Here is a 21977-nt window from a genome sequence, read left to right on the forward strand (position 1 = left end):
CTAGGAGTATCCATGAATTTGAGATAGTCATTTGTAAGGGTCTTTGATTAGAGCTAATTTGATTTCTCTCTGTTACAGGGAGAGAGGTCTGGAAAACTTTTTAACCCTTACAGCAGTTTTCTTTTAGAAAGTTATGATTTCTGCACAGTTCCCCCCTTTAGACACAATTGGAGTTATTTGATTTTTCTCCCACAGGTGGTAGGAGAGTATATAAATGGATCTAGTGTCTACCGGTAACATATCATTCCTGGTATCAAGGTGATCATCACCTACTGTAGAATGAGATTTCTCTCCACATCCAAGGAGAGCTACCATCATGGACAATCAGGTACATCACCTGCAGGGGTAGTTATAGCATGAAATGTCATCTCTCCCTTAATTTGAGTGGGCTGGTTGGAACCAAACCATAAGGCTACGTCTACACTGGCACCCTTTTCCGGAAATGCTTAAAATGGAACAGTTTTTCCATTATAAGTATTTCCGGAAAAGGGCATCTACATTGGCAGGATGCTTTTCCAGAAAAGCACTTTTTCCGGAAAAGCGTCCATGGCCAATGTAGACTCGCTTTTCCGGAAAAAAGCCCCGATCGTCATTTTTGTGATCTGGGCTTTTTTGCAGAAAAGACTACTGTGCTGTCTACGCTGGCCCTTTTCCGGAACAGTTTTTCCAGAAAAGGACTTTTGCCCGAACGGGAGCAGCATAGTTTTTCTGGAAAAACAATAACGATTTTACATTAGATCATCATTGCTTTTCCGGAAAAGCAAGCAGCCAGTGTAGACAGCTCGCAGCCGCTTTTCTGGAATAAGTGGCCCAGTGTAGACACAGCCTAACTGTTGATAATAAAGAAATCAAACCTGTGGGTTAAGATACTGGCCTTTTATTGCCAGTGAAAACCTCGTTTGAGCAATCCATGGTCGGTGGCATCACCCTAGCAAACACTCACTTTCATCACAAAACTAGGGCTTGGTCAACCTAAAAATTAGATCAACCTAGCTATCTGGCTCAGGGCTGAGAAAAATTTCATCCCCTGTATGATATAATTCCATTGACCTAATCCTTACCATAGCTGCAGATTTTAACATAGCAACAAACACGCTTCTGTTGTGGTACCAAGTGCCCACACACCAGTGCCATAGCTGTAGTATTCGTAGAGTAAACCTGCTCTGGTACATATCAATGCAGTTGACAGTTTGTACACAGAAAAGGGCAGGGAATGGAAGAGGACATCAGATAAGGACGAAGGTCCATTGATAAAGTTGTGAAACTCAAACCTACACAGTATTTTCCCAGTTTCAGCTAGTGCCACAAAGTGCCTGTTCCAAAGATAAACATTTTTAAAATGCAAATGTAAAAGATGCAGTATGGATTATCATATACTGGAAAGCAACACTGAAGAATTTATATTTCTATGAAACATTTTATTCTGCACATTCAACTAAAGAAAAAAAAATTCAACCTGACTTGGGCATTTCCCCTATCTCAAAAAGGTCAGAGAATAAAATTATTCTGAGTCCTTTTTGCACACAGGCATTTTATGACACAAGGGCCTGTTCTGGTGCAAGGAGATAGGTGGTAACAGTAACATGTGGGCGTCAAACAAAAAACCTTCAGATTTTAGAGTTATAGCGCAACCCCTGAAACTAGAATCAGACTGACCACAGAGCTTTCAATGAAAGAGTGTTAAGTGCAAACCACTGGATTGGAGGTGGAAATGCCCCAGACTTTCAGTCTAATAAGGTGTGTCTGCGGCCTGGTATTTGGTGCTCAGCGTACAAACAGGCGTCTCTGTATAGGGGACCTGGATCCTGCTCCCAGAATGGAGTTTTTCCATGAATTTCAACAGGAACAGGATCAGATGCTAAATGAATAACCATGCAGTTTGGCCCAGGCTATAATCCCAACAGCAGATTTCCTCCACAGGTCGGACTAACCCTTCGCATCTCCACAGAAGAGAAAGTCCTTTCAAACACTGTATTAAAGCTGTGCTATTTCCCTTAAAGGGACTTGAAACAGAGCCATCCAATAATATTCATTACCCTCCTCCCAGCCAGCATGAGCAACCATGGAAAACGAGAAAGTTGAACTGTGGCCTCCCACCCCCTCAGTAAAACCGTCCCAGTACAGGAGTTTAGTTCTCCATCTGGCTTGCTGTCTCCACTTGGCTGTTGGGAGCGTCTGCCACACAAGGGGTAGACAAGTGTTCCAACTCATAACGTCCATTCTCAGCCATCTCCTTGGTGGTGCTCAGGCATCCCTCTTCTCCTGCCAGCTTTTTACTCTTCTTATGTTCAATGATCTGCTGGAGCTGGTGCCCGGCATAGTCTGGTTTGGTAGTTAGCGGATTCGCTGGCACAGTCATCCCAAGGATGTCTGATACCATGTAGGGCCGGAGCCAGCCGACCAGTGGGGTGCTGCCGGGGCTATAGTGGGTCTGTTTGTGGTAGAAGAGGAGCCCATCTACCTGTAAGAGGAAGAGAGAGACAGAATGGGCAGCATTTACATCAAGGGACGGTGATATTTCAGGTGTAAGGGTGCACATCTTGAGATCTGAAAGCAAACACATTCAACCTTGACGCTGCCCAGCTCTAACTACCCTCTTTTCACTTTCAAGCGAAAACAACTGGACATTCATTTGATTAATTTCAGACAATGAAATAAACCAAGGAAGAGCAAAGTGGAAACCTAAAAGTTCCAATACTGTCCAATTAGCACCCCTTTCAATATGAATACAATTAAATGCTGAATGGGTCATTTCCATCAGATCTCTGGAGAACAGAGCAAATGTTAGGCTAATAGCAGCTGTTCAGCAAATAGCCACATTTTTGATTTGGTTGCTATGCTCTCACACTGCAGAAATGCAGGTTGATTTTTAATAAAGCAGCACTCAGAATCATGGAATTATAGAACTGGAAGAAACCTCGAGAGGTCATCCTATTCAGTCCCCTGTACTCCCAGCAGGAACAAGCACCATCTGGATATCCCTGACAGATGTCTGTCCAACCTGCTCTTAAATATCTCCAGTAATGGAGATTTCACAACCTCCCTAGGCAATTTATTCCAGTGTTTAACCCCCGACAGGAAGTTTTTCCTAATGTCCAACCTAAACCTTCCTTGCTGAAATGTAAGCCCGTTGCTTCTGGTCCTATTTTTCTCCCTCCTCCTTCAAACAACCTTATAGACACTTTGAAAGCTGTTATGTCCCCTCTCAGCCTTCTCTTTTCCAGATTGAAAAAAAACAAGTGTTTAAAATTTCCCTCAGAGCTCATGTTTTCTAGACATTTGATCATTTTTGTTCCTCTTCACTGGACTGTCTCCAGTTTGTCCACATCTTGCCTGAAATGAGGTGCCCAGAACTGGACACAGTAGTCCACTTGAGGCCTAATCAGTACAGAGTAGAGCAGAATGACTTCTTGTGTCTTGCTTACAACACTCCTGTTAGCACATCCCAGAATCATGTTTGCTTTTTTTGGAGGGGGGGGGGGACAGTATCATCCTGACGACTCATATTTAACTTGTGGGCCACTAGGACCCCTAGATCCCTTTCTGCCGTACTCCTTCCTAGGCAGTCACTTCTCATTCTGTATGTATGAACCTGATTGTTCCCTCCTAAGTGGAGCACTTCGCAATGGCTTTTATTGAATTTCATTCGATTTTGCACAGACCATTTCTCCACTTTGTCCAGATCATTTTGAATGATAATCCTATCCTCCAAAGCACTTGTAAAATGCATGTAATTGTGTAACGCTGAAAATTTCAGTGGTTACATGGTTACACATGGGGCAGCAGCTGGCTCCCGGGCTGCTCACGTATGCCAGGAGCTGTCTTAAAGCCGGCTCCCGGCAGGCACTGGCTCCCACCTGCCTTTTCACTCCCAAGGAGCTGGTCGCTGCCCTGTGCTGCTGCTTCTGATACAGAGGCAAAAGTGAGGAGTGGCAGTCGGCTCCCTGGGACATACCCGTGAATATGTGGAACAGTAAATAATGATTCCACACATTGCGAGGGTCTCCCTGTAGCTCCCTAGTTTGTTAATGAGAAGGTGATGCAAGACTGTATCAAATGTCTTACTAAAGTCTAGCTATTCCACATCTACAACTTCCCCCTTATCCACAAGATTTGTTGTCCTATCAGGTGGCTTAACATGATTTGTTCTTCACAAATCCATACCCACTTACATATCACTTTCTCATCAAGATTTTGTAAATGGATTCCTTAATTACTTATTTCATTATCCTGCCTGGTATAGAGGTTAAGCGTCAGGTCTGCAATTCCCTGGGTTGTCCTTATTTCCCTTTTCCAGTCTTCCAGAATCTCTCCCATATTCCATCACTTTTCAAAGAAAATAGCTAATGACTCAGCTATCTCCTCAGTCACCTCCTAGAGTATTCTAGGATATATTTCATCAGGCCCTGGTGACTTGAAGACATCTAAAGTGTCCAAGCAATTTTTAACTTGGTCTTTTCCTATTTTAGCTTCAGAACTTCCCTCCTTTTCAACGAGCATTCACTATGTTAGGTGTCCAATCACCACCAACCTTCTTGGTGAAAACCAAAATTGAACCTCTGCTATTTTCACATTTTCTGTTATTGTTTTTCCCCTCTTCATTGAGTAACGGGCCTATCCTATCTTTGACCTTCCTCTTGCTTCAAATATATTTGTAGACTGTCTTCTTGTTACCCTTGATATCTCTAGTTAGATGAAGCTTATTCTATGCCTTGGCCTTTCTAACTTTGCACCTACATACTTATGTTATTTGTTTACTAGTAGATGTAACTGGCGTGCCTCAAGTCCTTAACTCTGTTTTTTAAATAAAATGAAAATGTACATGACTTAAATGACTATTTTTCAAAAAATTCAGTGTTATTTTTATGACGCTAATTTTTATTTTGGATTTCTTAAAAGGGATTATTAATTTTTTTCCATGTAATTGTTTATTAGTACAATTTTTAAATGGAAATTCAAAGTGCATTTTTCCTTCATCCCTCTAAACTCTTATCATTTACTAAGTTTTAACAAAAAAAGGGCTATAGTCAATGTGGTTTGCAATAACATTTTCTCCTAGTTGTCAAGCCTTAAACATTGATTTAGCTGTGCCAAAACAGTGCACTGCTCCAAATGTGTCTTTTTTTTTTTTTTGGTAAGGTTTATTGAGAAGCAATCCTATTTCAGGTTCATCTGGCTCATCGTGGTTCAGTCCAGGAGGTGAAAGTAACTTAGGCCAGATCTACACTGTAGGAAGAAGACTGGCTTAAACTGCGCATCTCCAGCTATGTCAATAACGTAGCTGGAGTCAATGTACCTTAAACTGAACTTGGCACCATCTCCACAGCAGGAAGTCAATAAGAGAAGTCATCCCGTTGACTTCCTGTCACGAGGAGTACCCGCTAAACTGAACTCCGGAAAATTGATCCTTCGGTAAACCTTAAATTTCTTATGTGCACTGTCATATTGCAACCCCTTGGGGTGTGTGCATGTGTCAGGGTTAGAGAGTGAGCAAGGGCTCAGGGCAGGGGCTGCAGGAGTCAGGGCTGGGGGTGGAGGAGGGGCTGTAGGGATATGGGCAGGGAGCTGTAGGGATATGAATGCTTACTGTGTGATGCTTACCGATTACGGTTAACTGGTGCGGCTGGAGCAGCCCCCTGCTTGTCGTGGGCAGGGAGCTGCTCCAGCATGGCCAAAGTAGCCCCTGTCCATGGCAGGCCCAGCCAGAGCAGTGCATCATGGGTGGGAGTGCGCCACCCCGGCTGGAGCAACGCTAGTCTGCAGTGGGCCCGGGCCAGACAGAGCAGCGCCAGTTTAATATTTAACCAGTTAACTGATTAAATGGGATTTTACATCCCTAGTTATGAGGAGAGGCTCAGAGCAGGGGGCTGGGCTGCAGAGGAGCTCAGGGTAAGGAGTGTAGGGGTGCAGGTCTCAGGGGTGGGGGGGATGAGGAGAGGCTCAGAGCAGGGGGCTGGGCTGTGGAGGGGCTCAGGGTAAGGAGTGTAGGGGTGCAGGTCTCAGGGGTGGGGGGGGATGAGGAGAGGCTCAGAGCAGGGGGCTGGGTTGTGGAGGGGCTCAGGGTAAGGAGTGTAGGGGTGCAGGTCTCAGGGATGGGTGGTGAGGAGGGCTCAGGACAGAGGGTTGGAGGGGAGTGCAGGAGTCAAGGCTGGGGGTGAGGAGGGGCTCAGAGCAGGGGCTGGTAGGGGAGGCCAAACCACCATTCCCCCCCCCATTCCTACAAGGGTTGCTTGCTTTTCCACTTCCTGTCTCTGTTAGAGTGAAAGCAAAGTGCACATCTCATCTGTCCCCTGCGCTCCCCCACCAGAGCAAGAATTGCAGCAAACTGTGCACTTTCCCCTCGCTCCCCGATGAAGGGAAACAGCCAGCAATGTTCCCATATGAATTGAGGGGAGGGAGGAAGAGCTTTGTTCCCAGTCTCTGCTCTCCCTAAAGGATGCATGGGCAGCAGGAGGCTTGGGGTTGGGACAGTCCCTGATGGGGTTGGGGGCACCCCCAGCTAGCCTCTTTCACTTGCCAGGTGATTGTCTCTTTTCTGTATGGTTTTACGAGATGCAATCCCATTTTCCTGGCACTATCAAACCCTGACCTTGTTTTAAGTTATAATAAGCAGAAGCTGCCTACCAAATTTGGTGGCCCTAGCTTTTACTGTTTAGGAGGCGTTCTTGAACAGACAGACTCTCTCAAATAGTAGATATTCATCCATTGTAATTGGACCTAGTTTCCACTTTTTTAAGTCTCATTGATTTTTAGATCATTCAGGTTATGCCAGGGTGGTCTCTTGTCACATGTCAGAGCCTCCCTATACAATGGAACAAGTTTGCTCTTGCATGCTTAATAATGTCTCTTTCAAAACCTGCCAACTGTGGTCACTTGTTTTTCTTCTTCACCTTGTTTCCCATGGGCTCTTCCCTACCGACTCCTGGAGTTTGCTAAAGTCTGCCTCAAATTCCATTGTCTTTAATTTTGCTGTTCTGCCTCCTACCATTCCTTAGACTCCTAAACTCCATCATTTCAGGATCACTTTCCCCCCAGCTGCCTTCACTTTCACAGTCTCAACCTGTTCTTCCTTATGTGTTAAAATCAAATCTAGGACAAAGATCTCCCAGGCTATTTTGGTAAAGAATAGGACATTTGGGAAGTGATTAGTCAGAGGCAGGGATGCCAAGCAGCCGTGATCCTTCTGCTGCGCCTTCAGCTTCTCCTACTCAGTAAATTCTTAATGAGTGTCCTGATCTACCACACAAATCAATGGTAAGGGCCCTTAGTACTTGAAGGATCTGGCCCTTACACTTTTGCTACCACTGCAATTCAAGCACTGAAGTGGCTGACGTTCCCTATTAGCCTCCTTTCCGTTTACATTTACTCTGCATGCTAAGGGTTTTCGATTACCCCTTCCACTCATTCCCCTAGGTGCACTTGGTCAGATTAGATCTTACCTTGGGATTTCCTAACGTTAGAAGGGGGCTCCAGTTAGCAAAGCCAACAGTTCTAGAAGGCAATTTGTGTGAGAGCAAAGAGGCTGACTGCACACTAAATGGAGAGGAGAGGGGATTACTTGGTTATTGATCACTGTGGGGCTCTGGAAGAAAAATCCCATGGACAGGGGCCTTCTGTGTTACTGGAACATGAACCAAAGGAATGAGATTGATATTCTGCCTAGGCAAGATTGCAAAATATTCCGAATGCAAACCCACATATGGGGGGGAAGTGAGGCAGGACTAAGGATGACCATACAGATACACGCAGCACGTTCCAGGTGACACACTGATGTGGTTAGTAAGAAGAATACTAGCCACCCAATGCAGGAGGAAGTCTAAGTAACATTAGGGCTCTGCTAGGTAGGACCAAGGAAAGCGCTTTCAATTCCAGTCCTTTAATTTCAAGGTAGCAGCACCTAGGGAGAGATGCAATAAGCTGGGGGCAAGAAATAGATTGAGACAGGTCGTATCCTCTCAAAAGTATTTTCTGTAAATTATTTCAGCTTCTATTTCCATTCCAGCGAATGCAATTTGTGGTCTGTCTCTTTACACTGAATCATTGTCCTGACGCCAGCCAATTCAGAACAAGAGTTAACTTGACAGGAAATTGGTAGAGAGGGATTTTATTTTTTGTGGCCAACGTTTGCTGACTTGAACATCTCAAGTGAGATCCAGACGTTCGACACCTAAACATGGGGGGGGAGGAGACGACTGTGATTTTCCAAAACACCGAGCACCTGCAGCACCAATGGATTTCAATTGGACTTTCAATTACTTCCATCAGATCTGTGCAGGCTCGACCTCCCTGAAGAACAGACGCAATACTCACTTTTACTAACGAGCCCACGGACTGATCCAAACACTCCTGCTGACTTTAGCGCTTTGGATCAGGCCATAAATTTGGAGTGAGAAACTTAGACTAAGCTCACTGCCATCATCTGCAAGAAATCATTTGAATAGGCATGAGTGTTATATGTTCCTCCATAATAAATGAATGGGGAAAATACACCTTTGCCTTCGTGAAGCAGCCAAACCTAGCAAATTCTTTGAGTTTTCATAGGCTGCAGTCCATAAAGCCCTTATGCAAGTGTTAGTTCTTTTTGTGCTATGATGGTCACATTACAGGGCTCCCTCTGGTGGCAAATTTAACATGACAGAGTCTCAGCGGGGTCACTGTGTTAGCCTGTAACTTTAAACACAGTAAGTAGTCCTGGGGCACCTTAGAGACTATTGAAAATATATATATAGTACAGGCAGTCCCCGAGTTACGCGGATCCGACTTAAGTCGGATCCGCAGTTACGAACGGGGCCCTCCCTCTCCCTGGTCTCCAGCAGACCAGGGAGAGGAAGCAAAGCGGCGGAACACGCGGGCAGAGGACAGCCCAGACGTGTCTGGGCTGTCCGCTGCCCGCGTGCTCCGCGGCTTTGCTCTGCTTTGCTCCCCGTCCCCCTGGTCTGCAGACTGGCTGGTCATCTGGGCGCTACTGGACCAACCCGGCAGCACCCCAGCTGCTCTGCCCCAGGCGTCCTGATTCAGCCACTGCTGAAACTGACCAGTGGCTGACTACAGGAAGCCCCTGCCCCGGGCTTCCTGGAATCAGCCGCTGATCAGTTTCAGCAGCAGCTGACTTGGGGATGCCTGGGGTTCTTAAGTTGAATCTGTATGTAAATCAGAACTGGCGTCCAGATTCAGCCGCTGTTGAAAATGATCAGATTCAGCAGCGGCTGACGCCAGTTCCGACTTACATACAGATTCAACTTAAGAACAAACCTACAGTCCCTATCTTGTACGTAACCCGAGGACTGCCTGTATAACGAGCTTTGTGGGCAAAACCCACTTCCTCAGATGAGCAGAGACATAACTGTTCATTCCATTTTCTTTAGTGCAGCGGTTCTCAACAGGGTGGGTCAGGAGTGGGACCCCAAAGCAGGTTGCTACCCCGTATAAATGGGGTCACCAGGGCTGGCGATTAGCTGGGCACTAGGGCCGAAGCCCTGGGTGGCGAGGCTCACTTTACAAGCCTCTCCCCCATCCCAGGACAGAAGAGTTCAAGCTTCGGCTCCCCTCTCCTAGGGCTGTGCTGTAATTTTTGTTGTCAGAAGGGGGTTGTGGTGCAGTGAAATTTGAGAGACTGTGTTAGTGAACGCTTGGTAACCTACTTCTGTGTCAATACTGGATTAGAAAGAACTCGTACAGTCAGAGATCGATTAGACAGCCGTGAGCTCAATGACCCAGCATGCTGATGTACTAGCCTTTCGTGGCTGGAAACCTGGGATCAAACTGTGACGGGTACACTGGAGAATTTGATTGACTCAATTTCCCTCTCAGAATGTCAGTATCTTCCTGGCACTTTCTACTCCTCCTTCAGAGCAGTGACGCTAACCAGCTCCTGTCCGGGGGGAGTTGTCTAGAGGAAGCATGAAACTTTCTGGCCAAAAGGTCACAGAGGCTGCCAGATAATTTCAGCAGTCATGTGAGCCTATTGACTGAAGAATCAAACACTTTATTGATGTTCTGTGCATTCTGCTGCGTGTGCAGTGTGACTCCAGAGCAAGCCCCAGCACTGCCGCCCAGAGGGCTCAGACTTGATGACCAAATCTGACCACTCTCTTTGCCTTAACAGGAAGGCAGCAGAAAGTCAGCAGTGACCAGCAAACCTAGCATTGGTTTGCCAGGATGATTCAGGCTGCCATTGCTGTATCTGCTTACAGGGGCCTAGAGAGCCCAAGAGATGCAGCTGAGATTCACTAGACATTTGGCTAGGGGTATTTGAGAAGAACGGCAGTCTCCCTTTCTGCCTGGGTTCATATGTCGGCTCCATCATTGTAGGATCTATACAACTGACAGGCGAATTTGTTCTCACCACGCAAGACAGGGAAGTATTGTTATCCCTGATTACAGCTGGAGAACAGATAGGGATAAAATGACTTGACCAAGGGCAACACAGTCTCTGTGGCAGAGGTCAGAAATGACTGCAGTCTCCTGAGTCTAAATATTCTGATGACCACAAGACTCGCCCCCCTTCACTCCCAGGCTGCAGCTGAGCTGGCTTCTAGCATGTCTCCAGAAGCCACAATATCCAAGTCAAATCAGACATGCTACCCCAAATGCAGGCTCCTCTATGGCCTCTATTATGCATCAGCACAACACACAGCTCTGTTGTCACTGAGTCCCAGCATGGTCCCGAGTTCCCTGTCCGTCCACTGAAGGCAGACAGCCCTCTTACCTCAAAGGGGAAGTCCATGGCCAGCACCTTGCATAGGCTCTCTGGGGTGCAGGGGAAACTCTGCAGGCCCACAAATTTAAACTGAAAGAGAGAATTCAAGCACTTAGTACGCGCCCCCCCCACTGGCCACCTAACTGTACCGAGTGCTGGAAGTGCAGCTACAGGACCGAACCGTTGAGAGATGCTGATTATCTGAAGGTTAGGTCAATGACAGATGCCGAGTGTCCCCATTTTGAATGCTATATAGTGCTCCCATTTCAGCACGAGCAGAGTTGGCATCTGCTGAATGCCAAGGAACAAATTCATCGCTGACATAAGATGGGCATCCACTGAAATCAATGGAGACGCGCCCGTTTATGCCCGCAGCAAGTTGAGGCCCAAATCGCTCCCTGTACACAGCACTGATGCACAAGCAAATCCATCTGGTTAACTTACCGGTTTCATAGCCCCACAGGGGAGCATGGCACCATATAAACCAGTGGCCTGGCTCTGAAGAGCTCACAATCCTACAAAGTCCAATCCTACCAAGCCTTACTACTGGGTACATCACAGCCAGACTGGATCAGACCAAAGGTCCATCTAGCCCAGTGTCCTGTCTGCCGACAGTAGCCAATATCAGATGCCCCAGAGGGAGGGAACACAACCGGTAATCATCACGTGATCCCTCTCCCGTCATCCATTTCTAGACAAGCAGAGCTTAGGGACACCATTCTTACCCATCCTGGCTAATAGCCATTGATGGACCTAACCTCCATGAATCAATCTAGCTCTCTTTTGAGCCCTGTTAAAGTCCTAGTCTTCACAACATCCTCTGACAAGGAGTTCCACAGGTTGACTGTGTGCTGAGTGAAGAAAAACTTCCTTTTGTTTGTTTTAAACCTGCTGCCTATGAATTTAATTTGGTGACCCCTAGTTCTTATATTCTGGGACTAAGTAAACAACTTTTCCTTATTCACTTTTTCCACACCCATCATGATTTTATAGACTTCTGTCATACCTCCCCCCCTTAGCGTCCTCTTTTCTAAGATGAAAAGTCCAAGTCTTTTTAGTCTCTCTGTTCCAAACCCCTAACCATTTTGTTGACCTTTTCCAATGCCAAGACATCTTCTGTGAGATGAGACCACATCTGTATGCTGTATTCAAGATGTGGGCGTATCATGGTTTTATATAGAGGCAATAAGATGTTCTCTCTCTTATTCTCTATCCCTTTTTTTAATGGTTCCTAATATTCTGTTTGCTTTTTTGACTGCTGCTGCACACTGTGTGGATGTTTTCAGAGAACTATCCACAATGACTCCAGGATCTCTCTCAAATAGTTGTAGCCCCATCTTACTGTATGTATACAATACTTGTCACAGAGACACCCCAATGCAGTGAATGACTCACGGGCGGTTGAACACTACACCCCCTAGCAAGTGTGTAGGAACAAACTCCCTATGCCGATTTGCTCAACAGAGACCTGGCCTTAGGCTTTAACCCCTTTGAGACCATGTGCAGCAGTGACCGCTTTCACAGAACAGGGAAGAGAGCTTCCTTCTGCAAGGTGCTTAAGCACATGCCTAACTTTAAGCCCCTGAGTAGCCCCCTGGATTTCAAGATCCAGAAACAACTGTTCAAAATAACAGCTCAGGGAGCATGAACCTCCGACATTCTGTCATCACCTCTCCTCGGCATCAGCGGACGCTGAGGGAATTTGGTCCTGCCCAGAAATGGGCCTTGGCCCAGCCTTAGTCCCTTTAACTTCCAGCATTCAAGCCCAGCTCAAACTCGTCCCCTCAGACAAGCTGCTGAGAGCAGGTGAGGCTCTTCCCTAACATCAAAAGAGGATTCCTATCGGAAAGCAAACGCACACTAATGCAGTCTCTGGGGAAACCTGGCTGGTTTTCCTTTACAGCTGCATTTCAGTCAGGGAGGCTAAAAGTGGCGCTGCAGGCAGTTAATACCTTGCGGCCCGGATCTCCTCAAGCACTTAGGGTGGAAAGTGCAGGGTCATTGTTTTTTAAATGTTTGGTTTACATCCTGAACGTGGGATCGCATTTCATTAGGAGAACATTTCAGTGACCAAAAGGTGACACATGGAGGATCAAACCAACCAACGTGCCAACACACAGCCCATTCCGATGGGAGAGTTAAATCCACTCTCCCCTTATGCCCTGGATACAAAAGACTTACTGGATTAATTCTGCTTTTCTCTGCCAGCCCTTCCTCTTCTTGGATCTTAGAGTGAAGCCAATAGAATCGGAAATCTGTCTGGAGAAGAGAGAAGATGCACAGGGTAGCGACCATCCATCCCAAACACTAGGGAGTCTACTACGGTGTCTGAAAGCATCCACCTCCGGCAGACTCCCTGAATCCCCAATATCTGACATGGTTCAGAGAACAAGTGACACAACAGTAAGAAGGGGGGTGTCGAATGCACTGGCCGGGGTGAGGAAAGGACCAGTACCTGGCAGTCATAAACAGGATGTCCCCTCCAACACATCACATCAAGGATGTAATACGTCTGGTTCACTTCACTGTAGATACAGTCCAAGATTGTGTAATCTGTATATACAAACACAGGTGATCCATGCACGGAGCGCTACCGACACAGGACTACATGCTACAGCTCTGACACGATCAGGACTTTTACTACAGCTTGGGCTGGAAAAACTCTTCTCAACACCACAGCATGCAGAGCAATCCTCGCTCCCAATCCAGTGTTGGAAACTGCTGCATTGGAGGGGCACAGGAAAAAGACACCATTCTCTTGACTGGAGTCGGGGGACATCAAGGGCAGCCTGCTAGGCAGAGGAATTGAACCGTGAAGGGGAAGCTGTGGATTCACTGGAGAAGTTTTCTATGCATTCACAACCCCTCTTAAATAACAGAATCAATGCAGCTTTGTGTAGTATTACGAAGGGCACGTTACAGCCACGCACACGTTACCCATGGGAATTCTAGACAGGCTATTAGTGCACAGGGACCCGTAGTTAGCACAGAGAGCGCGCTGGCTTTTATGTGGGAAAAGGATATGGAGGTTGTGAGCCTGAGTTCAACAGACATCACTCTTCTCCCAGGGAAAACGATCTCACAGTTGTGAAAAAAATATTCCCCTAACATCTCCCATCATGATGTAAACAAGTAGACACAGTGGCGGGATTACCCTCTAGCCACCAGGAAAGTCTGGTCCTGCAGGGGCGGCCCAGGACTAAATGCATACTGAGAAGCAGGCCAGGGTACTCGTACCCATTCTGAAGGCCTCTTCAGATCATTACCTTTCCCAGTTGCCGAGGTGCGCCTGTTTCCCCCTGGCAACAGGGAGGGGAATCTGTTGACACAAAATCCACTCTTGGTGTAAGCTGCAGTGGAGCCCTGCAGGGAAATGGAGAAAGTCCAAATTGCCTCCACTGCTATTGCACTGCAAGCGACAGGTCTGCATGTACCGAATACTGATCCAGTTAGAATCACAGACCCATCCCACGAAGCTTCCAAGAGGGGGCGGTATTTTAACAGCATCTGGGACCACTGTGTTGATTAGGCCTCCCTGCATAGCTGATTTTAGACATTCCTCCAATTGACATCAGTAGCAAACCTCCCTTGGGAGCAGGATCGGGCTGCCTGCAGCATTGGCAGGAAGATGGCAACCAGAATTCATGGACTAATAGCGGATGTTTTTAGGATGGACAGATGCACATGTACCAGTACACAGAGTTCCACTGCTGTGCTTTGTGTGGCTGACAGACACCATGATCTCTTACCCTGGCTGCCACAATCAGTGCCCTTTTTCCTATGGGGGACACCACCAGGATCCATTCTTGCTCCAGATCTGGGGGGACGTCAATTAACCACTCGGACAGCATCAGCTGTAGGGTTACATAGCAACAGTGTTAATAATGACACTTGGGAAGTGAGCAAATACTTACTAGTCAAGAAATACAAATAATGGCCCTGCTTTCTCCAACTAGGCCTCGATGTGCATCGGTGACTTATTGTTCACAGCTCCATCTTTATGAATGGGCACGTATGTGGTTATCAGACCTCTTCTGAGTAGCCCGGAACAGCCTCAAAGACTATCCGGGAATGAGAGAAGGTCTCACCGTGGGCGTAAGTCAGTTAAACTGAAAGCGGTGGGCGTGAATCAGAACATTTAGAACGGTTTATTCCACAGGGCAAGGAAAGGTGTTGCTACTTTGGGAAACACTTTCACTCTCCCTTACGTACTATCCCTACCATGATTTCATCAATGGATTGGGCATCCACCCACACCATATACTCCTTGCAGTTTTCATTCACTCACGCCCACCTCCCTCTCCCCCGTAATTTTGCCCTGTATGCAAAGCATTTGCTCAGTCAACTATAAGCACAGGTACGAAGTGTTCACCCCGGTATGCAGCTCACAGTCACTCATCCTTCACTGCTGCACCCTTGGGTGGACCTCCTCCCCACCCCCGGACACATGCACGCCTCCATTTCCAGTAGCAGGCCCATCATCTCCTTGTGCTACGTATCCCTGCTCACCTGGTTGGCATAGCGCTTTGGCAACTTCTTGACCAGGTCAACATCCATATCCTCATTGCCCGCATCTTCCCCCTCCTCAGCCTCAGCTCCCGTCCAGTCATCCTCTGCCAGTCTCCTGGCATGGTTCACATAGTCCAATCGCTTACTGGAGGAGACACCAGAGACGCACATTCCTTTCTGTGAAAGGAGACACGGCCATTTCCGCCCTCCCACGCACCCTGGAATGCTGCGCCTGCGTCCAGGGAGGAAGGCGCTGAATACATGCGCTTGTTGAGCGAATGGTACAATGAGGATTCCCAGCTGTGCCCTTTGAAACCCATCTGCACATGAGCCGGGACTCGCTAGCTAGAATACCAGAACAACAACTGTTTTCTAACTTTAACAACAGACTGTGGGTTGTAGCACTCCGGCGTCTGTCTCCCCCCACCCTCCCAGCTCAATCCTAAAGGCACTTGGCCTCTTCTTTAACCTACCCATGAGTAGAACATGCTGTAATCGCACGCCTGTCACAGCGCATTCTTATATTCTTATTCTGGAAAGACACAGCTATAAGAAACCCAAGCTGCACCACCGAGCCTGTTCCAGGAGGCACAGGGAAGTCCCAGTCTCCTCCACATGCTCTGATTCCCATGTATATTCGCAACTCCCCCACCATGCAAAGTGCCATTGAGACATGCTGTGTGGAGTTACTCCTCTACTTCCGTGGTACTGATACATTCTCATAGCACAGCCTGCAGGCTGGATCAGGCCTGCCACTGTCTCGTAGTCCAGTGGAAGCTTTGGGCAGGCTGTCTGCTGCAGCCCTACACACCACTCAAGGCAGCCGGCAGCAAGGGCCACCTGCATAAGAAACCAGCCTGGGCCATGCCTGCAGCACAAACAGTGCATAGAGATGCACATGGCCCCCACAGCTGGCCGTTTCCCACAGTATGAGGGGGTGCAGCAGGCAGGAAGCCTGCCTGAGGGTCCCACTGGGCTGCTGTCCAGGAGTCGCCTAAGGTAAGCACCTCCTGGCCAGAGCCTGCCACTGGTACCCCATCTCCTTCCACATCCCAACTCCCTGCCCCAAGTCACAACCCAAACCCTTTGCATCCCAGCTCCTGCACCCATACCCCCTCCCAGACTCTGCACCCCCTCCTGCACCCTAATTCCCCACCCCAGGTCACACCCCCCTCCTTTAGCCAAACTCCCTCCCAGACCCTACATTCCTTCTTGCTCCCCAATCTAACCTACATACCAGACCCTGCACCTCCTCCATTAATATTATAGAAGAGAGTGGTCCTTGACCACACTCAATTCTAGAAATGGCTCCCCCCAATCAAAAATTACTGCCTACCTCTGTCATAGCAGAACCAAGGGACCATTCCTGACCACTAGCACTGGCCTACCCCCGTCTCTCAACCCAGCAGTTGGGATGTTAAAAGGTTAACCAGTTAAACAATAGCACTTAACCAGTTAACTGTTTTAACCTAGAGCCTGCTGCCTGGCCTTGCCACAGTCACTGTCAGAGTTAAATGACAAGGATTGGCTAACTGGTTAATCATTAAGCGTACCAGTAACCCTCATATATGCTTACTAGTTAACCCAGCAGCTACACATGGCAGCACTAGTGCCAACTTTCAAATGTGCCAACCCCTCGGTAGGTGCTGGAGGCACACCAAGGTCAGCCTTCCACACTCGCACGGCCTTGCAGGGAGTAGATGCCACACATCAAAACACCATTTACAATACAGGGCGTCCCCGCAATACATCATCCCGGTATGCGTTGGTTCCATGCTAACGTCACGGACGTTAGTAGGAACAGCTGCATTGTAAATCGTCCCATTCCCCGTTCTTACATCACGCAAAACAAAAAAAAGAGAAGTCAGATGCAGGAAAATAAATCCCCACTTTACTTAATTTTTGTTATACTTTTTTTGGAACGCTCTGTACACCCAGCCCCAAAGATCGGGGCAGACAGTCAACGTTTGTGTTGCTCTAAAAGGATCTCCAGCCCAGAAACAAACACCAGCAGTTAAGGGACCCTTACGATTTCTGAAGTTCGAGGAGCTTGCGTCTCCTCTCTGCCTGCTCCAAGGAACTGTACTTGGACTTGTACTGGGCCAGTCGGGGGTGTGGGGCTGCTATGCTGTTCAGGTCCGGAGATACTGCGAAGCTGGAAGCCAGAGCCTGGTTCAACTCCTCCATTTTTACTGTCTGGGAGAGAAAAAGCAAACGGAATGGAATGTTAGGCCGAGTCAATTTCCTCCTGGCTGAGCAGCTTGGGACGGCCCCCCAGACCTTCGGGAACCAAGAAGAGAGAAGACCGCGTGCCAAAGAGGGGAAAGAACACGGAGTCTGACAACCCTGCCCAAAGGATTACAGGATGGGTTTCAAGGCGGCGGTGTGGGTGGACAGACAGAGTGAAGGACAGCCCAGCTTACAGATGGTGAGGGTGCAGCAGATGGAAGAGAGGAGCTGGCAACGTGCATAGGAGAAGGCAGGGATTCTAAGTAACTACTTTGTTGCAGAACCAAGGAACCATTCCCAACCTACCAAGACCAGCCTTCCCCCATCTTCCAGCCCAGTACTTATCCGGGTCACTATTTTAACCTAGATCTTGCCACACAGCTCCACCATGACTGTGAGGTCCTGCCACGTGGCCTTCTGGCTGCCCCGTGGCCGGGGTTGCTCAGGACCCATATGATGAATTGTCACCAGCATTACAGTACGTAACGCTTCACTCTGACGAAATAGTGTGCAAATATGAATCCTTCCAACTGGTCCAAGGGGGTGAGTAAATAGCATTCCCACATCACAGGAAAGGGGGAGAGACTAAGGTTAAAGCCAATACTGTCAGGCACTTATATAAAGGTGAGCAGACTTCAGAGGCGCTAAGCTCCTGCCATTCTCATGGATCTCAGTGGGAAGCCATGCTTGGTACTCAGCTCCTCTGGCTACCGGGCCATTTAACTAGGAACTCAAATATGGAGGATAATGAACATTTGGAAATGTGGGCACAGGAGGTACAGCTGGGAACAGAACCCAGGAGCCGCCATGCCCGGGCCACTTAGCTGGACCATGATGTGGCTCTATGGGGGAGAGGGATAGAGAGGTGATGGGAGAAGTGGAGCAGGAGGGAGGGGAAGAACTGGGCAGGGAACAGCAAAGGTTAGGGGAGAGGGAGGCTGGGGAAGGAAAGCGGGGCAATGGAAGCAGCAGGGGAGGGGGGTGAGCGATGGGTGGGGAGGGCAGGCGGCGGGGGGGGAGGGGGAAGAGGAGAGGCGTAGAGGGGTGTAGGGGGATGGGGTGGGGAGCGATGGGTGGGGAGGGCAGGCGGCGGGGGGAGAAGAGGAGAGGCGTAGAGGGGTGTAGGAGAAGGGGGTGGAGAGCGGGGAGCGATGGGTGGGGAGGGGGAAGAGGAGAGGCGTAGAGGGGTGTAGGGGGAGGGGGTGGAGAGCAGGGGAGCAGGGGAGGGAAGGGGAGGGGTGGATTTGGGGGGCTGGGAGACGGGACGGGAGGCGAGTAGGGGGGTGCTTTGGGGCGCCGGGGGTAGGGGCGGGGGGGTGCTTTGGGGCGCCAGGGGGAGGGGGTGTGATGGGGCGGGGGGCGGGGCGGGGGGGAGGGGTGCGATGGGGCGGGGGGTGCTTTGGGGCGCCGGGGGGAGGGGTTGCGATGGGGCGGGGGGTGCTTTGGGGCGCCGGGGGGGGGCTTTGGGGCGCGATGTGGCAGGGATTTGCTTTGGGGCGCCGGGGGGAGGGGTTGCGATGGGGCGGGGGGTGCTTTGGGGCGCGATGGGGCGGGGGGGGGGGGCTTTGGGGCGCGGGGGGAGGAGGTGCGATGGGGCGGGGGGGGGGGGCTTTGGGGCGCGGGGGGAGGGGTGCGATGGGGCGGGAGGCGCTTTGTGGCGCTGGGGGGGCTTTGGGGCGCGATGGGGCGGGGGGGCTTTGGGGCGCGGAGGGAGGGGGTGCGATGGGGCGGGGGGGGCGCAGGGCAGCAGAGCCCGGCCCGGCCCGGCCCCGCCCGAAGCTCCGCTCACCGGGCCGCGCTCCCGCCGCCGCGTGCTGCGTCCGGCCGGGGAGTGGCCTCCTGCCCGGCGCTCCCGGCCCCGCCCCGCCGCTGCGGAGCCGCCACGGGCAGGCCCAGGCCCAGGCCGCGCGGGCTGGGGAGTTCCCGCGTCACCGGGGCCCGCCCGCGCGGGGCTGCTGGGGCCGAGCCGGGGCCTCCCTGCAGGCGCCTCCCGCCGGGCCGGGCCGAGCGCGATCAGCCCCGCGCCTGGGCTTGGCGGGCGCGCTCTGACGCGCGGGGCGGGCAGGTCCCTGGTTTCGTGCTTCTTGCCCTTCCCCGTGTCCCGAGGGCTCCAGCCCGCAGCCAGCTTCGGCCCCTCCCCTGCCAGGCCTCCCTCCGTCCCCGCAGAGTCACAGCTGGGAGAACAAGCTTGGAAATAAACACGATGTCTAATTCTTCCACCCCCATGCGTCCTATGATGTGCAGGATCCAGACCTCATCATACCCCGGGCTGGCATCCTTTGTGTGCTCCCTCGCCGGCTCACTTCATACACAGTATGATCCTCCTGCAGATGCTTAATCCCTTCAGGAACTTTGCTTCTGCAAGTTCTCCCATTGAAGTCAGTGAGGCTGCTCCTGGGCATAAGAACATTCAGGATCTGGCCCATAGGCTGTAAACTCTTAAGGGAACAGGAGACGGTGACGTGCCCCAGGTTTCACAGAAGAGGAACTCATCAAATAATCATTCTGATTAATAATAAATGTCCAAGTTAAATGAGACATGATTAAAGTGAATTTTCTCTGCCAGGCCTCTCCACAAACAGGAGTTTGGAATTAAGGAGACAGAATTCAGTTTCCCCTTGTGTACCTTACCTATACACAGGGCCACAGACATATGCTGCTTTGCAGTGGAGGAAAAATACACAGCAAATGCAATCCTGGCCTTCTAGTGCAGGGCTACTCAAAATGTGGCCTGCCACTCATTTGTTTGAGGCCCGTGGTATGGTTTGGGTTTACACAGGGGCGTAACGTACGACCTGTGGTGGGAGCCAAAACAAAAAAGTAGTTAATATAATGGTCTTCTGTGGATATGTGTTTTAGTAGTTAAATTCCTGGACTGTCATTGCTCATTAAAAGTGCTGTCATATGGGTGGAAATCGGGTAAATATTGCATTTTATAAATATCAGCAGAACTGACTTAAATGGGGCCTGTGTGTTGTGTAGTCTTGCCTTAATCTTTGTATTCATGCCTGTCAGTGTGAAAAAAGCTATTTGCATATATTTGCATGTATATGCAACCACACTTAAGTCACAGCCCTCAGCATGAGCTGTGAGTATCATTGTGGCCTCTGGGGCTTCCAAAGTTCAGTAGCCCTGCTCTAGTGCCGTGGTCCCCAACCCGGTGCCCGTGGGCGCCATGGCGCCCGCCGGGCTCTTTACATGTGCCCGCGGAGCAATCTGGGCTGGCCCTGCCCCTGGGCGTGCGGCAGGTGCCAGCCCCGGGCGCATGGCCGGTCCCGGCCCCGGGTGCGCCGCGCGTGCCCTGGCCCCGGCGCCGGCCCCGGCCTTGGCCCCGCCCCCGCCCCCCCCCGGGCGTGCAGCACCCAGGGGGGCCGCCGGCCCCGGGCGCGCGGCGCTTGCCGGGGGGCCCCGGCCCCGTGGCTATGGGGGGGGCCCCGGCCCCGGGCATGCGGCTGGGGGGGCCGCCCCCGGGCGGGCAAGTGTCCCCGCCCCCTGGCGCCCGGCAGGCGAACGGCCACGCCCCCTGGCACCCGACAACCTGAATAGATTGGGGACCACTGCTCTAGTGCATACTGGAAAGGCACAAATTAGAAACAGTGTAAAAGTGGCTGGTACCAGATAGCAGAGTTGGATTGGGACGTTCACACATTCAGGGCCGGCCCGATCCATTTTGGTGCTCCGGGTCCCAGGCGCGTGGCTGTAGAATGGATGTAAAATGGATGTAAAATTCTACATGACTGTAGAATGGATGTAAAATTTGAATAGGGTGCAAATGACTCAGCAAGGTGCTGGGTAATGGTGAATCTGGCCCTTTAAAGCTGTCAGGATTGAAGTTTGGAAGCAAAAAAAGATCTAGAAATCTGTTAGCTACCTTCCTGTGAAATGAAAATATCTCATGTATGATCTTTCTATGCAAATCATAGTGAACAAGCCAGCATGGGCCGTCCTATAGAAATGAAGCTTATTGAAGGTGATAACAAACAATTAGCACCTGAAGTAATAAAACCAGAAAATGTGCGTATTAAAACATGGGCATTGGATTTAAAGAGATCACACTGTTTCTCTTGGCTAGATGGGCACAGACTTCACTTCTGTTTACTTACTAAATATAAAGTAGGATGAGTGGATGAGAAAGTTGAGAAACTACCCTTCCCCTGTGTTTTTGTATTTACAGTGTTAGGTAACTTATTAGAAATTCATGCACCATGGGCCACATTCAGACCTGCAGTCAGCAGGAGCAGCTCCCCTGGCTCTGCTGCGTGTGGTTTGAATTCAGGTCCACATGTCTCACCGAATGCACCAACTTTTGAATTCAACCAAAACAATACAGCTGTAACCAAAAACCAAACAGAACGCACTCCGGCCTTGAGGTGTTCTGTTCTGTTCCTGCAGTCACACAAGACACACAGTGACACCAGAGATCCCTGGAGTTATTTGTAGTGATGCCCGTGTCCAGTCCCCATTTGGAAAAATGTAGCTGTTATGAATTACTGTGTTTAAGCTCGGATAATGTGCCAGTCATGACACAAGCTCCCAAGTA

General features: G+C 49.8%; 1 protein-coding gene across 2 annotated transcripts; it reads right to left on the bottom strand.

Moving 5' to 3' along the window:
• Nucleotides 1–1397: 1397 nt before the first annotated feature.
• SNUPN (snurportin 1) lies at nucleotides 1398–19812 on the bottom strand. Of its 2 annotated transcripts, none has more exons than XM_006126252.5 (9): nucleotides 19701–19812; nucleotides 17238–17404; nucleotides 15209–15353; nucleotides 14449–14553; nucleotides 13966–14062; nucleotides 13155–13252; nucleotides 12881–12958; nucleotides 10709–10789; nucleotides 1398–2461 (listed from the first exon to the last, which is right to left on the bottom strand). In XM_006126252.5, the coding sequence occupies exons 2-9, from the start codon at nucleotides 17393–17395 to the stop codon at nucleotides 2129–2131; spliced, it is 1095 nt and encodes a 364-aa protein (XP_006126314.3). In that variant the 5' UTR covers nucleotides 17396–17404; nucleotides 19701–19812; the 3' UTR covers nucleotides 1398–2128. The 2 variants fall into 2 exon arrangements, with proteins under 2 accessions (XP_006126314.3, XP_075753503.2); XM_075897388.2 differs by lacking the exon at nucleotides 19701–19812 and adding an exon at nucleotides 19227–19540.
• Nucleotides 19813–21977: the final 2165 nt, after the last annotated feature.

Source organism: Pelodiscus sinensis, chromosome 14, assembly GCF_052426305.1.
Source record: "Pelodiscus sinensis isolate ZL-2025 chromosome 14, ASM5242630v1, whole genome shotgun sequence".
In the NCBI taxonomy this organism is placed as follows: domain Eukaryota; kingdom Metazoa; phylum Chordata; order Testudines; family Trionychidae; genus Pelodiscus; species Pelodiscus sinensis.